Genomic DNA, 15,511 nt, shown 5'->3' with positions numbered 1-15,511 from the left:
GATATGTGGGGCAGCGGGCCTCCAGCAGCAACAGCCTGGTTGACTAGGTGAGCACTAGACGAGCCGGGCTCAGAGAGTAGATATACTCTCGAAATTCTTCAAAGGTATATCAAGGAAAAGGAATTAGAGTCCACACAGAGGCAGATAAGATCAAGAAAGACATCAGTAGGTATAGGGAGATGAAGAAACCCTTGATTGGCCTTCTCTCTAAGAAAATCAAGGACATCATCGTTGGTGAAGAGGGACTCAACATCAAGACTAAGCATCTTACAGGTTGGGAGAGAGCGAACCCGTTCAGTGAAGTCTTGAGAGTGACGGAGGTGGGCAGGAGAAAAAGTACCAAGAAAGAGAGTGAGGGTTTTGGCCAGCCAAGAAGCAAGAGAATAAGAGACAGAACCTCTAGAGGATATGATAGGACGAAGAGGAATATCAGGTTTATGAGTTTTGGGAAGACTATAGAAATAAGGCAGAGAGGGACAGATGACACAAAAACGTTGAACAAGGTCCAAGTCAGGAGGACAGAGGTTGGAGAGAGTCCATAGTTTTTTGTTGAAAGTTCTCTTGATGCGATCAAGAGGGTTGGAAACAAGAGGAGTGTAGGTACGTGAGTCAGAGAGCAAGACATCAGCTTTACGGAGGTAATCCTCGCAATCAAGGATAACTACCGAATTACCTTTGTCAGAAGATAGTATGACAATGTTGGTGTTGGATTAAGAGAAGAAAGAGCAAGTTGGTAACGGCGTGGAAGGAAACAGACTATCAAGAGCAGAAAGGAGAGTGCCACAAAAAGTGGACAAGTCAGGAAGATTACGGGAGCGAGATTGACGAAAGGAATCAAAAGAGCTAATCAGGGCAATACCAGCGCGAGGGGTAGGTGAAGTGGCACAGGAAAGACCAAAAGCAAGAAGTTCAAGCTCATACTGAGAGAGTGAGATAGAAGACAGATTAGTAACACAGTCAGTGAGGGAGAATTTAGACCAAGGGCTGAGATGAGACGTTGAAGTTTATTTTGTAGTTTGGAAGAATGAATTTGTGCATTCAGGCGAGCAGTGTCAAAGGCAATGGTAGAGAGAAAGTTACAGAGATCCTGTGGTAGAGCCGCAAAGAGAGCACGTTGACGATGACGGAGAGTAAAGAAGGCATCTTCAACCTGTGATTTAGTAGAAAGAATGAGCTGTTGAAGTAGGAGACAAGCATGATCAGGAAAGGGAGTGCCCAGTGCGTTGGGCTTCAGAAAATGGGAGAAGGAAGGTGGCAGAACTTGTTCAGCAAGACAGTCACACAGAAAGCGAAGCCGATTCTTACGACACCTGGTAACAATAATACCAGCCTCATAAGAAAGAAAGAGGGGCTTAAAAGAAGGAAGAACATTAAAAAAGTTGGAAAGAACAAGACCCTTAAGTGCAGGTCCATAAATAACAAAAAAAGGCACAATACCGTGACTGGAACAATACACAAATAACCCGCACATAGAAGAGAGGAGCTTACGATGACATTTCTGTCCGACTTGAACCATTTACAAAGTCACACTAATGAAAAGGAGAGCAGGATGGGTATATATAGACAGGAGGTGGTGGTAGTAGTAGTAGTAGTAGTAGTAGTGGTAGTAGTAGTGGTAGTAGTAGTAGTAGTAGTGGTAGTAGTAGTAGTGGTAGTAGTAGTGGTAGTAGTAGTAGTAGTAGTAGTGGTAGTAGTGGTAGTAGTAGTAGTAGTAGTAGTAGTGGTAGTAGTAGTGGTAGTAGTAGTAGTAGTAGTAGTAGTAGTAGTAGTAGTAGTGGTAGTAGTAGTGGTAGTAGTAGTAGTAGTAGTAGTAGTAGTAGTAGTAGTAGTGGTGGTAGTAATGAAGGTGGAAGAAAGTAGTAGCGGGGAGGTGGTAAGAGCGAGAGGGGTCAGTCAAATACTAAGAAAGAGGAGCACTGCAAGGGAGCTAGGTGCCCACAAGGGAGCTAGGTGCCCACAAGGGAGCTAGGTGCCCACAAGGGAGCTAGGTGCCCACAAGGGAGCTAGGTGCCCACAAGGGAGCTAGGTGCCCACAAGGGAGCTAGGTGCCCACAAGGGAGCTAGGTGCCCACAGAGAGTAAGAGCAAGAACATCGAGGGGGGGAAAAACAAATAAATAAATAAAAGGAACAAATACACAGGGCAGAAGAAAGACAACCCAAAGGAGAAAAAGGAAAGAGGAAAGGGGAAGAGGGAGAAGAAAAAGGAGGAATCAGGTTAAGTCACAAGTGTTCTGAAGTTTAGAGCATTTTACAATGTAGTGGGAGAGGAAGGCGTCTACAGAGACGAAGCCACGACTAAGATTCCTCTCTTCTATGTGCAGGTTATTTGTGTACTGTTCCAGTCATGGTATTGTGCCTTTTTGTTATTTAAGACCCTACTGTATATGTAAGACCCTAATGTATGAGTCATTTATCAATAGTTATTAATGTCGTCACTGGTTGTCTGCAGGTAAGGGCGATGGCCCGCCGACGGTGACAGATGAAGAGGAGAGCGGATCATCTACATCAAGCTGTGAGGAGGATGGCGCTGTACCTCCGCCGCCCGCCGGGCCAGACTCTGCCTCCGACACCAACTCTGCGCCCTCCCCACCGGCGGCTGCGGCGGCACACTACAACAACATAGATGGTAGGTGCACGGTTGTGTGCTAGAAGGTCTAGAAATGTGCTCTAAGTACACATTGTTAGGCCTTACGAGGCCCATACTGTAATATGCACAAATTCCAGCAGCTTCAAATTTAGCATAAGAAGCCTGGTAGGCCTCGATATGAGAGAATAGGTCTATGTGATCAATGTGCACCATATAAAAAATTATGCCCCATGCACTGCATAACGGGAGAGAGAACTGTGATTGTGTGTTTGGTTTAAAACTCCAAATTTGAGGTGCTTTTTGTATGTTTTTTTATAGTTTTATTTTGGGTTCCTTTGTCTCTTTGATAGACTGGAAGATATATTACTGAAATATAGATAATTTTTTACTGGTTTCAGCAATGGAAGTAGCTTGAAATTAAGCTCAAACTAGCATAAATATTTGATTTTTGCTGATATTCCAGAGGCTGGGTCAGGCCTCCCTAACAACCCCCAGTCTTATTTATGGGTTTTTAATAGGCCTAATTCAATTATTGGGAGGCTGTAAACCATGAACAGTATTTCCTGGTTATATTATCAAAGAAGTAGAGTAAATTTTTTATTCTTTGTGTGAAAGAAAGTTCTAAATGGATATGATACATTATATAGAGTGCTTGTCACAGCATTATGTAGAATGAGCACCCCGGCATAATGCCATGATGAAAATCAAAGGCCTACCATACAGGGGGGTCTTTTTCCTTTAGTGCATTATAGCAGGTAGCAGCCGTTAGCATGTCGTCTCTCCCTGCTGCCACACTGCAAAGTAACTCATCAGTTTGTCTCGCATCCACCCCATCTTTTGTCTGGTGTTCCCTATGGTTTTGGGGTTATACATGTTTGATTGTGGGTAAAAGGAAGTCTTTAACACCTGAAACTATAGCTCAAATCATAGGGCTTCACAAAGCTGGGCACCAGACGAAAGAAATAGTAGAGAATGTTGGTGTGTGTGAGCGTTCAATGAGGAACTGGGTGTAGCGTTTCAAAGCTGGTGGTGGTGTCGAGTTACTGTCTGCCTGGCCCCTCCAAGTAGACATCTGTTCATACCTTAAGTGTGTTAAAGAAGAAGTTAGTAACTGCTTCTTTAATACAGTTAAGGTACCAATAGATGTCGTCACGGCATTATGCCGGGGCGCTCACTCGGCATAATGCCGTGAGGAGCTAATAAACAGAGTAAATGTTGATATAGTGCTGGCAGTGTCTATGTTGTTGATTATGGACCCTATTTTTAGGTTGGCATTTTAATTTTGTGTAAAATCTGACCACTCTATAGAGTAGTTGAAATAGTTAATGGATGATTTCTTGTGCTCAATCCATAGACACTGCCCAAAATATTCATTAGGGGTACCTTTTTTTTATATACCAAAATAACGGCCCTGATTCGATGTGTTTTGAAAAACATATCCAAACATTGCACAGTTTGAATTTAAAAGCACACACCACTGCAAATGCAAATGTGGCCATTAGCTAAGGCTTTGCATAGTAGTAGTAGTGGCACAGGTAGTAGAGGTAGTAGTAGTGGTGGTACAGGTAGTAGAGGTAGTAGTAGTGGTGGTACAGGTAGTAGAGGTAGTAGTAGTGGTGGTACAGGTAGTAGAGGTAGTAGTAGTGGTGGTACAGGTAGTAGAGGTAGTAGTAGTGGTGGTACAGGTAGTAGAGGTAGTAGTAGTGGTGGTACAGGTAGTAGAGGTAGTAGTAGTGGTGGTACAGGTAGTAGTAGCGGTAGACGTAGTAGTAGTAGTAGGGTTTCCCTTGCTTGAAGGCGCAGATATATTGCTATGTTACCTTGACCACCACACTTGTTGCCATGTTATCTTGACCACCACACTTGTTGCTATGTTGCCCTGACCACCACACTTGTTGCCATGTTATCTTGACCACCACACTTGTTGCCATGTTATCTTGACCACCACACTTGTTGCCATGTTATCTTGACCACCACACTTGTTGCTATGTTATCTTGACCACCACACTTGTTGCCATGTTATCTTGACCACCACACTTGTTGCCATGTTATCTTGACCACCACACTTGTTGTCATGTTATCTTGACCACCACACTTGTTGCTATGTTGCCCTGACCACCACACTTGTTGCTATGTTACCTTGACCACCACACTTATTGCCATGTTATCATGACCACCACACTTGTTGCCATGTTATCTTGACCACCACACTTGTTGTCATGTTATCTTGACCACCACACTTGTTGCTATGTTGCCCTGACCACCACACTTGTTGCTATGTTGCCTTGACCACCACACTTGTTGCTATGTTGCCCTGACCACCACACTTGTTGCTATGTTGCCCTGACCACCACACTTGTTGCTATGTTGTCCTGACCACCACACTTGTTGCTATGTTGCCCTGACCACCACACTTGTTGCTATGTTGTCCTGACCACCACATTTGTTACTATGTTGTCCTGACCACCACACTTGCTGCTGTGTTGTCCTGACCACCACACTTGCTGCTGTGTTGTCCTGACCACCACACTTGTTACTATGTTGTCCTGACCACCACACTTGCTCCTGTGTTGTCCTGACCACCACACTTGTTGCTGTGTTGTCCTGACCACCACACTTGTTGCTGTGTTGTCCTGACCACCACACTTGTTGCTATGTTGCCCTGACCACCACACTTGCTGCTATGTTGCCCTGACCACCACACTTGTTGCTATGTTGCCCTGACCACCACACTTGTTACTATGTTGCCCTGACCACCACACTTGCTGCTATGTTGCCCTGACCACCACACATGTTGCTATGTTGCCCTGACCACCACACATGTTGCTATGTTGCCCTGACCACCACACTTGTTGCTATGTTGCCCTGACCACCACACTTGTTGCTATGTTGCCCTGACCACCACACATGTTGCTATGTTGCCCTGACCACCACACTTGTTGCTATGTTGCCCTGACCACCACACTTGTTGCTATGTTGCCCTGACCACCACACATGTTGCTATGTTGCCCTGACCACCACACTTGTTGCTATGTTGCCCTGACCACCACACTTGTTACTATGTTGCCCTGACCACCACACTTGTTGCTATGTTGCCCTGACCACCACACATGTTGCTATGTTGCCCTGACCACCACACTTGTTACTATGTTGCCCTGACCACCACACTTGTTGCTATGTTGCCCTGACCACCACACTTGTTGCTATGTTGCCCTGACCACCACACATGTTGCTATGTTGCCCTGACCACCACACTTGTTGCTATGTTGCCCTGACCACCACACTTGTTACTATGTTGCCCTGACCACCACACTTGTTGCTATGTTGCCCTGACCACCACACTTGTTACTATGTTGCCCTGACCACCAGACATGTTGCTATGTTGCCCTGACCACCACACTTGTTGCTATGTTGCCCTGACCACCACACTTGTTACTATGTTGCCCTGACCACCAGACATGTTGCTATGTTGCCCTGACCACCACACTTGTTACTATGTTGCCCTGACCACCACACTTGTTGCTATGTTGCCCTGACCACCACACTTGTTACTATGTTGCCCTGACCACCACACTTGCTGCTATGTTGCCCTGACCACCACACTTGTTACTATGTTGCCCTGACCACCACACATGTTGCTATGTTGCCCTGACCACCACACTTGTTGCTATGTTGCCCTGACCACCACACTTGTTACTATGTTGCCCTGACCACCACACTTGTTACTATGTTGCCCTGACCACCACACTTGTTACTATGTTGCCCTGACCACCACACTTGTTACTATGTTGCCCTGACCACCACCCTTGATGCTATGTTGCCCTGACCACCACACTTGTTACTATGTTGCCCTGACCACCACACTTGTTGCTATGTTGCCCTGACCACCACACTTGTTGCTATGTTGCCCTGACCACCACACTTGTTACAATGTTGCCCTGACCACCACACTTGTTACTATGTTGCCCTGACCACCACACTTGTTACTATGTTGCCCTGACCACCACACTTGCTGCTATGTTGCCCTGACCACCACACTTGTTACTATGTTGCCCTGACCACCACACTTGTTACTATGTTGCCCTGACCACCACACTTGTTGCTATGTTGCCCTGACCACCACACGTGTTGCTATGTTGCCCTGACCACCACACTTGTTGCTATGTTGCCCTGACCACCACACTTGTTGCTATGTTGCCCTGACCACCACACTTGTTGCTATGTTGTCCTGACCACCACACATGTTGCTATGTTGCCCTGACCACCACACTTGTTGCTATGTTGTCCTGACCACCACACATGTTGCTATGTTGCCCTGACCACCACACTTGTTGCTATGTTGTCCTGACCACCACACATGTTGCTATGTTGCCCTGACCACCACACTTGTTGCTATGTTGCCCTGACCACCACACTTGTTGCTATGTTGTCCTGACCACCACACATGTTGCTATGTTGCCCTGACCACCACACTTGTTGCTATGTTGACCTGACCACCACACTTGTTGCTATGTTGCCCTGACCACCACACATGTTGCTATGTTGCCCTGACCACCACACTTGTTGCTATGTTGACCTGACCACCACACTTGTTGCTATGTTGACCTGACCACCACACATGTTGCTATGTTGACCTGTTTAAAATGTATTTTTTTTTCATGCAGGAGAGAAGGCTGAGAGCGGTGGTGGCAGTGACGGTGTAATCAAGGAGCCACCACCGCCGGTGGCACAGCCACCGGCCAGTGTACGGGAGGACAATGATTCCTCGGCCACGGCCAGCGCTGACGAGGGCCAGAGTGGCGTCGGCCGTGACTCCCCTGAGGTCCAGCACATCCCCCACCCAGGCGAGAGGCGGCCACCGCCCATCACGCCCACCAAGCCGCCGCCCCACACCACACCGCCCAACTCCAAGGCACCGCCGGCACCGGCAGATGCTGTCTCATCGTCATCTAGCAACGTTCGCGACCTGATTTACATAACAATTGAAAAGTCGCTGGAGGACAAGATCCCGAACCCGCCCACAAAATCGCCGCCCACCCTACACTCCATCTTGAAAGCAACTCATGGGCGGCAGGCGCCACCCCAGCCCTCGCCGGGTGGGGTAGATTACCAGCGGGAGCAGCGGCTGGGCGTGCCGGGGCGGTACAATGACCCGCGAGCATGTCTCCCACCCAGCGACGCACCGCCATACCACCCACAAGACGTGCAGTGCGAGGGGCTCGACCTGAGTATCCACAAGCGCAACCGCTCACCGCCCCAGCCACCACCCCAGCCACCACTGCATGCCCAGCAGACGCACCAGCCACCCACTGCCACTCCAAGGGACATCCCAACACTGACAGTGAGGGGCGGTGCTGAGGTCACTATCACCAGCAAGGAGCCACCACCACGAGCGCACTCCAACACAACATATGCCAAGCCACCACCCGAACCCTGGGTGCTGGCAGACCCGCGCAAGTCACCATCAGCTTACATCGCCGACTCCCGCACCATGTCCCATCAACCACCATCAATCATGACCAGCGTGGTAGCCGGCGGTGCATCACCGCTGGTGTACACCACACCTGTACGCCCTCAGCATACCCAGCAGCCGCCCAAACCCAAAGTGAGCATGGCGCCACCACCACCACTAACTACCGTGCGCAACCAACACCCACCGCCGCAGGCGGTCAGCACGGCGTCCAGAATTCCCCTCAAGTCGGAAAAGCCGTTGCACGTGGGTTCCATAACCCATGGAACGCCGGTCAACCCGCCACCTATAGTCTCTGTGCCCATGTCGCAGTCGACCCGCTTCGACATGATGCCCAAGACTGGCATGGGAAAGGAGGGTGGCTCCATCACACAGGGAACGCCCATGCATCATGACCAGAAGCGGTCAGGCAGCTCCAACCCATACAAGGACGTGGTGTTTGAGCCCAGGCCAGGCAGTGGCGTCGAGATCATCCCTCGGCCAGCGTTCGCCCCACAGTACGACCGTGACCACATGTACCGGGGCCCCAGGCCGCCCATATCCACTGCACCACCCACCACGACGTACGCCTACCCCAGCTATGCCTACCCTGCCCGGCCGCCATATTCTGAATCTCAGATCACCTCGCGCCACATCATTGCTACTGACTACCTGACGTCGCAGCAGATGCCGGGGCGGCGGGTCAACGAGAAGGACCCTAGGGTGTCACCACGGGGCCGGGACCACAGTCCCCAGCAGGATCCTCGTGACCACCGCACCTTGCCTGGCGCCACCACCGTCAACCGCATTATCGACACCAGGGGAATTGACCACCGGACGATTGACATCCGGACAGTAGATCCCCGTTCCATTGACCTCAGGAACATGGATGGCCGAAATTTGGATCCCCGGTTGGACCCACGGACGATAGACCACAGGATGGTTGAGCTGCGCAGCTCTGGGGACCCTCGTAATGTGTACTACCAGGCGAGTGGACCCCACGGCTCCTACCAGCCGCCAGCGCAACCACCATCAACTCCTGTCTATCTACAGCAGGAGAGAGTCTCCCGGCCGCCACCCTCACCTGCCTCAACCAGGGACGCCACGCCCACGCCACCCACTAGTGAACCCGCCCCATCACCTCATGAGTTCCGTTCCCCCGGTGTCTCCACGCCCACCCCCCCACCCAGAGTGGGTGTCATCCAGCGGCGGCCACCCAGCAAGCCGCCGCCTCACCTACCACCCCCCAAGAGTGCGTCGCCGCGGACAGAAACCGGATGTTTTTCCCCGCGCCATCCGCCCGGATCGGAGAACTTTCAGGCACTGGTGGACATTGCCGTGGCACAGCGAGGCAGCGCGGCGTACCCGGCAGTAGACATACGGCGGGACAACCGTCCCCATCACGACACCCAGCAAATGGAAGGATTTGAAAAGCAATTGAGTGACTCCATGAACCGTACGGTACGCTCCAACCCAAAACACGACATCCGTGTCACGCCACATGATGGACGGGTGCCACCACCTCAACCAGATGACCGCCGCTACCTGGAACACAGGGCTGAGTATGAAAGGCAGAGATGCCTGGCCAAAAACGCCGAGCTAAAGCCAGATTTGGAGAACGATGCGGCGAAGGGCCTGGCGGCCTGCTTCAAGAAGGATGAGCCCAAGGCGGCACCAGCGCCAAAAAGCAGCAACCGTGGCCAGAGCGACACACTGACAGCGGCCAATTTAATCGATGCCATTATCACACACCAGATCAACAATAACGATGGTGGCAGTGGTGGAGGCAGTGGTGGAGCAGGTGGTGGTGAGCAGCGTACCTTCAGAAGAGAAGGTGAAGGGTTGCCAGTGGTTGAACTGGACAAGCGCGTCAGAACCTCAACCGTACCGCCATCCAAGGAGAAGGAGGTGGTAATGGTCGAGGATGGGCCGGACCCTCGACCGGCCAACCCCATCAACCACAAGGATGGCCTTGGTGCCACTTTACATGTACCGGCGCATCACTCGGGGCCAAAGTCCATACAGGCGCACATGGACCAGATTATCCACCGGGAATTTACCAGTGGTGACGGCCGCAAGATGTCAGCGCCGCACCTCACATACAGTCGGCCACCATTTGAGATCCTGAGAACAGATGGGCGGTCAGTGGTTGGATCTGGCGGCCCACCGGCAGTAACAGTGTCGCAGGTCGGCTATGACCACTGGAAGGTCCGCGGCAGTGGGCTCGACAAGGACAGCAAGGAACGCATCGAGTCTCGTTCACCACACCGCCCACCACCCACCACGCCCTCACCCAGTACCCACCACCTCTCCACTCAACACCTGGCACCAGACGAGCGGCAGATCATCCGCATTGCCCAACCGGTGTCACCGCGTCCTGATCACAAGATGCGCACGCCCCCAGCAGCACCAGCAGCCAGCTTCCCGGTGGAACCCATATCGCCGCCTACTTCCTCACCCCGCCCTGCCTCGGATCCAAACCACACTGAACAGAATGTTCACTGGAACTTCCCCAAGCGGTCATATCCACCGCAATCCAAGGAGGTATTTGAGTACGTCCGCTGTAAGATTGCAGAGGTGATGAGAACGCCGGACTCACAGGATGGCGAGAAGCGGGTGCATGAGGACGGTCGGCGGGCTGGTACGCCTGTGTCACAGCAGCAGACGAATGCCCACTTTGAGGTGGATGATCCAGCAAAGAAACGCCAACGGCAGGACCCGGGTGAACAGCGGCCACCGTCCCGTCCACGGTCCACCGGGGCTGACGTGGCCAAGGATAGACGAGAGGAGAGTGCGGCGCGTGACGAAGTGGCTGACTCGCCACAGTCGGGTGAGATGGTAATAGATGAAACGCCACGCGACCACCCGCCCACTTCCAAGGCGGGGGAGGCTGGCGGTGGTGGCAAGGCAGCAGCCAAAGGAGGTGAGGCAGGCTACCCACAGGGCAGTGGCGGGCCGGGCAGCCAATACCCTTACCCCTACCCCGGCTTCCGCACCCATGGTGGCCAGGGCGGCCCTGGGGCTACCCCCGCCACCACCACCACTGCCACTGGGGCACGCCACCCCCAGGGCTATGAGCCCAACGTGGAGCCGGTCAGCGACGACGACTGAGCCGCCGCAGCCGCCGTGATAAGTGTTTATCTGTGATCTGTTAAGTGGACTAGTGTTGTCGCGCCGCCGCCGCCGCAGCCGCTCTCGGTGTACAAAACTAACCCCATCTGTATGTGTATATAGGCATAAGTAGATGTAATACTCAGGCTACGGGCGTGAGGCGCCAGCCGCCGCTACGACCCCCCAATCCCGCCCCGCCGCCCCCGCCACACCCCGAGTTCCCATACCTGCCCCTTCTCCCGTATTTATGAAGCCGCCGCCGCTCTGGCGCGGTGGCAGGCGCGACCCCCTCCCCCGCCTGGGTGGCCATGGACCATCGCAGAGCTGAGGCGGGCGGGGCGGCGGCCGCCCGCCCGCCGCATTCAGATTTCATTCCCAGGGGGAGCGGCGCACGCCCGCCGCGGGCGGCGATGCGGCAGATGGGACCGGCTGGACGGACGGCCGCCGCCATCACCACCATCCACCCCGCCCGTCCCGCCCCCCCGCCCACGCTCTCCTACGCACCGCCGCCCAAACTCTCTCATCATATATGTCAGAAATGTTATTTTTGTTGAAATAAAGATGCTCAAAAACCTTATTGTTTATTGACCTTGATTAACCTTACTTGACCTTGATTAACCTTACTTGACCTTGATTAACCTTACTTGACCTTGATTAACCTTACTTGACCTTTATTAACCTTGACCTTGATTAACCTTACTTGACCTTGATTAACTACTTGACCTTGATTAACCTTACTTGACCTTGATTAACCTTACTTGACCTTGATTAACCTTACTTGACCTTGATTAACCTTACTTGACCTTGATTAACCTTACTTGACCTTGATTAACCTTACTTGACCTTGATTAACCTTGACCTTGATTAACCTTACTTGACCTTGATTAACCTTACTTGACCTTGATTAACCTTACTTGACCTTGATTAACCTTACTTGACCTTGATTAACTTTACTTGACCTTGATTAACCTTACTTGACCTTGATTAACCTTACTTGACCTTGATTAACCTTACTTGACCTTGATTAACCTTACTTGACCTTGATTAACCTTACTTGACCTTGATTAACCTTACTTGACCTTGATTAACCTTACTTGACCTTGATTAACCTTACTTGACCTTTATTAACCTTACTTGACCTTTATTAACTTTACTTGACCTTGATTAACCTTACTTGACCTTGATTAACCTTACTTGACCTTAACCTTACTTGACCTTGATTAACCTTACTTGACCTTGATTAACCTTACTTGACCTTGATTAACCTTACTTGACCTTGATTAACCTTACTTGACCTTGATTAACCTTACTTGACCTTAATTAACCTTACTTGACCTTGACTAACCTTACTTGACCTTGATTAACCTTACTTGACCTTGATTAACCTTACTTGACCTTGATTAACCTTACTTGACCTTGATTAACCTTACTTGACCTTGATTAACCTGACCTTGATTAACTTTACTTGACCTTTATTAACCTTACTTGACCTTGATTAACTTTACTTGACCTTGATTAACCTTACTTGACCTTGATTAACCTTACTTGACCTTGATTAACCTTGACCTTAATTAACCTTACTTGACCTTGATTAACTTGACCTTGATTAACCTTACTTGACCTTGATTAACTTTACTTGACCTTGATTAACCTTACTTGACCTTGATTAACCTTACTTGACCTTGATTAACCTTACTTGACCTTAATTAACCTTACTTGACCTTGATTAACCTTACTTGACCTTGATTAACTTTACTTGACCTTGATTAACCTTACTTGACCTTGATTAACCTTACTTGACCTTAATTAACCTTACTTGACCTTGATTAACCTTACTTGACCTTGATTAACTTTACTTGACCTTGATTAACCTTACTTGACCTTGATTAACCTTACTTGACCTTGATTAACCTTACTTGACCTTAATTAACCTTACTTGACCTTGATTAACTTTACTTGACCTTGATTAACCTTACTTGACCTTGATTAACCTTACTTGACCTTGATTAACCTTGACCTTAACCTTACTTGACCTTGATTAACCTTACTTGACCTTGATTAACTTGACCTTGATTAACTTTACTTGACCTTGATTAACCTTACTTGACCTTGATTAACCTTACTTTACCTTGATTAACCTTGACCTTGATTAACCTTACTTGACCTTGATTAACCTTACTTGACCTTGATTAACCTTACTTGACCTTGATTAACCTTACTTGACCTAGATTAACTTGACCTTGATTAACTTTACTTGACCTTGATTAACCTTACTTGACCTTGATTAACCTTACTTGACCTTGATTAACTTTACTTGACCTTGATTAACTTTACTTGACCTTGATTAACCTTACTTGACCTTGATTAACCTTACTTGACCTTGATTAACCTTACTTGACCTTGATTAACCTTACTTGACCTTGATTAACCTTACTTGACCTTAATGAACCTTACTTGACCTTGATTAACCTTACTTGACCTTGATTAACCTTACTTGACCTTGATTAACCTTAATGAACCTTACTTGACCTTGATTAACCTTACTTGACCTTGATTAACCTTGACCTTGATTAACCTTACTTGACCTTAATTAACCTTACTTGACATTGATTAACCTTACTTGACCTTTATTAACCTTACTTGACCTTGATTAACCTTACTTGACCTTAATTAACCTTACTTGACATTGATTAACCTTACTTGACCTTGATTAACCTTACTTGACCTTGATTAACCTTACTTGACCTTGATTAACCTTACTTGACCTTGATTAACCTTACTTGACCTTTATTAACCTTACTTGACCTTAACATTAATTGATGTTAACCTTGGCCTTTATTAATCTTAATCGACTAATTAACCTTAACGTTAACATTAACCCTCTGACTGTCGTCCATTTCTGAAACACTCATTCTGTGTCGAAAAATATTTGGAAAAAAAAAATTCTTTGCCAAAATGTTGGGACAATTTTCCTGAGTGTTTTAACCCATTGATTGTCGACCCCAAATCCTGAAGTGTCTCCTGCTGTTGAAAAGTATTCAAAAAAATTTTTTTTTTCTTATGAAAATGTTAAGATTATTTTTCTGATTCTTTTTTGGGATTACCAAAAAAGAATTTTACCATCAGTACTTACCGAGATATAGAGGCGTAAAGTTGGCAGAAAATGAGCTGTATATGGCAACAGCGGCGAATGTCGCTCGCCCGGTAAATTTTGGTTTACATGTATTCGAAGATTTCTTGTTTTTTTTTTGTTTTTTTCACTATTTTATTTTTTCACATAACTTCTGTGGCTTGTGAGACCAACGTATGGTGTAATGTTCATATATACATTCATTGAATGTAACACAATTATAGTAAGAACACTAGTATCATATTGTTTACAAAACTTGTTGACACAAACAATATAAAAATTTTTATTACGATTGTTGTATAATATATATACATATGTACAATCACTGGACACTTTCCTAGAAGTGCTGCAGCTTGTGGAATTATTTGAAACATGGGTATAAGCACAATGGTGTCTTACACTCCTCACACACAAAACGAGCGTCTCTGCGTTTTTGTGGGCGTTTTGTGATATGTCCACAGACATAACACCTCTTCTGAGCATTTTTCTTGGCAGTAGTAGCAGGCAGTGGTATGGGGTAGTGATCACCAGGCCTCGGACGAGAGGACATGTGTTGGTAATTTCGTGTGCGCTGGTCTATTGCAGGTGTTGTTGCTTGATACTTGAATATTATTTGTATGATAACTGACAAAAAAATTCACCAGCATGGAAATATCAAGATGGAAAAAAAGTTTTATGTATCACTTACAACTCTTGCAAACACAATCAACAAATCCAATCTGCATGTCACATTTGTCCACTAAGCACATATTGAGGTTGTAGGCCATCACAGCTGCAGGTTTTATAATGGGTTCATTGGTCTCTATTCTGCCTGCCATTGTCTGCCGTTTTGTTTCGGTGAACTGATGTCAACAATGTGACATTACGTTTGTCGTGCCACTGAAATGCCATGACGTCACTGGCAGCAAACGCCTGCACCTCGCATCTGTGAGTTCCAGCGTCAAACCTGGGCATGTGCTTACAATTACCACGCACTGTGCCACATACATCTGTCATGTTCACTCACAAGAAATAACTGAGTATAACTTAGTAAGGGGCTTGTGTACCAGTTATCAGTATATAATATATGCCCTTTACCAAGAGATGGTTCCATCACTGTTCTAACCACATCACCAGAGATACCCAGTAACTTCCTGCTACAGTAAGGCTCGAAAGTCTTAATTTTTAAAAATCGTAACTTTATTTTCATCAAAACATTGACTTGCGAATCGTCGTTTGACTCGCAAACAGTCG

At 48.1% G+C, this 15,511-nt stretch overlaps 1 protein-coding gene across 1 annotated transcript in view; it reads left to right on the top strand.

The window, feature by feature from the left end:
• LOC128699337 (uncharacterized) overlaps positions 1-11,725 on the top strand; it is a gene marked incomplete at its 5' end in the record, with an annotated part of 140,354 nt that extends 128,629 nt beyond the window's left edge. Inside the window, 2 exon segments of the mRNA XM_053791981.2 lie at positions 2,451-2,627; positions 7,253-11,725. Of these exon segments, the coding sequence (XP_053647956.2) occupies positions 2,451-2,627; positions 7,253-11,148 (4,073 nt within the window).
• Between the last annotated feature and the right edge of the window lie 3,786 nt (positions 11,726-15,511).

This window comes from Cherax quadricarinatus, unplaced genomic scaffold (genome assembly GCF_038502225.1).
Source record: "Cherax quadricarinatus isolate ZL_2023a unplaced genomic scaffold, ASM3850222v1 Contig586, whole genome shotgun sequence".
Lineage (NCBI taxonomy): Eukaryota > Metazoa > Arthropoda > Malacostraca > Decapoda > Parastacidae > Cherax > Cherax quadricarinatus.
This window is presented reverse-complemented; position numbering and strand designations above follow the sequence as displayed.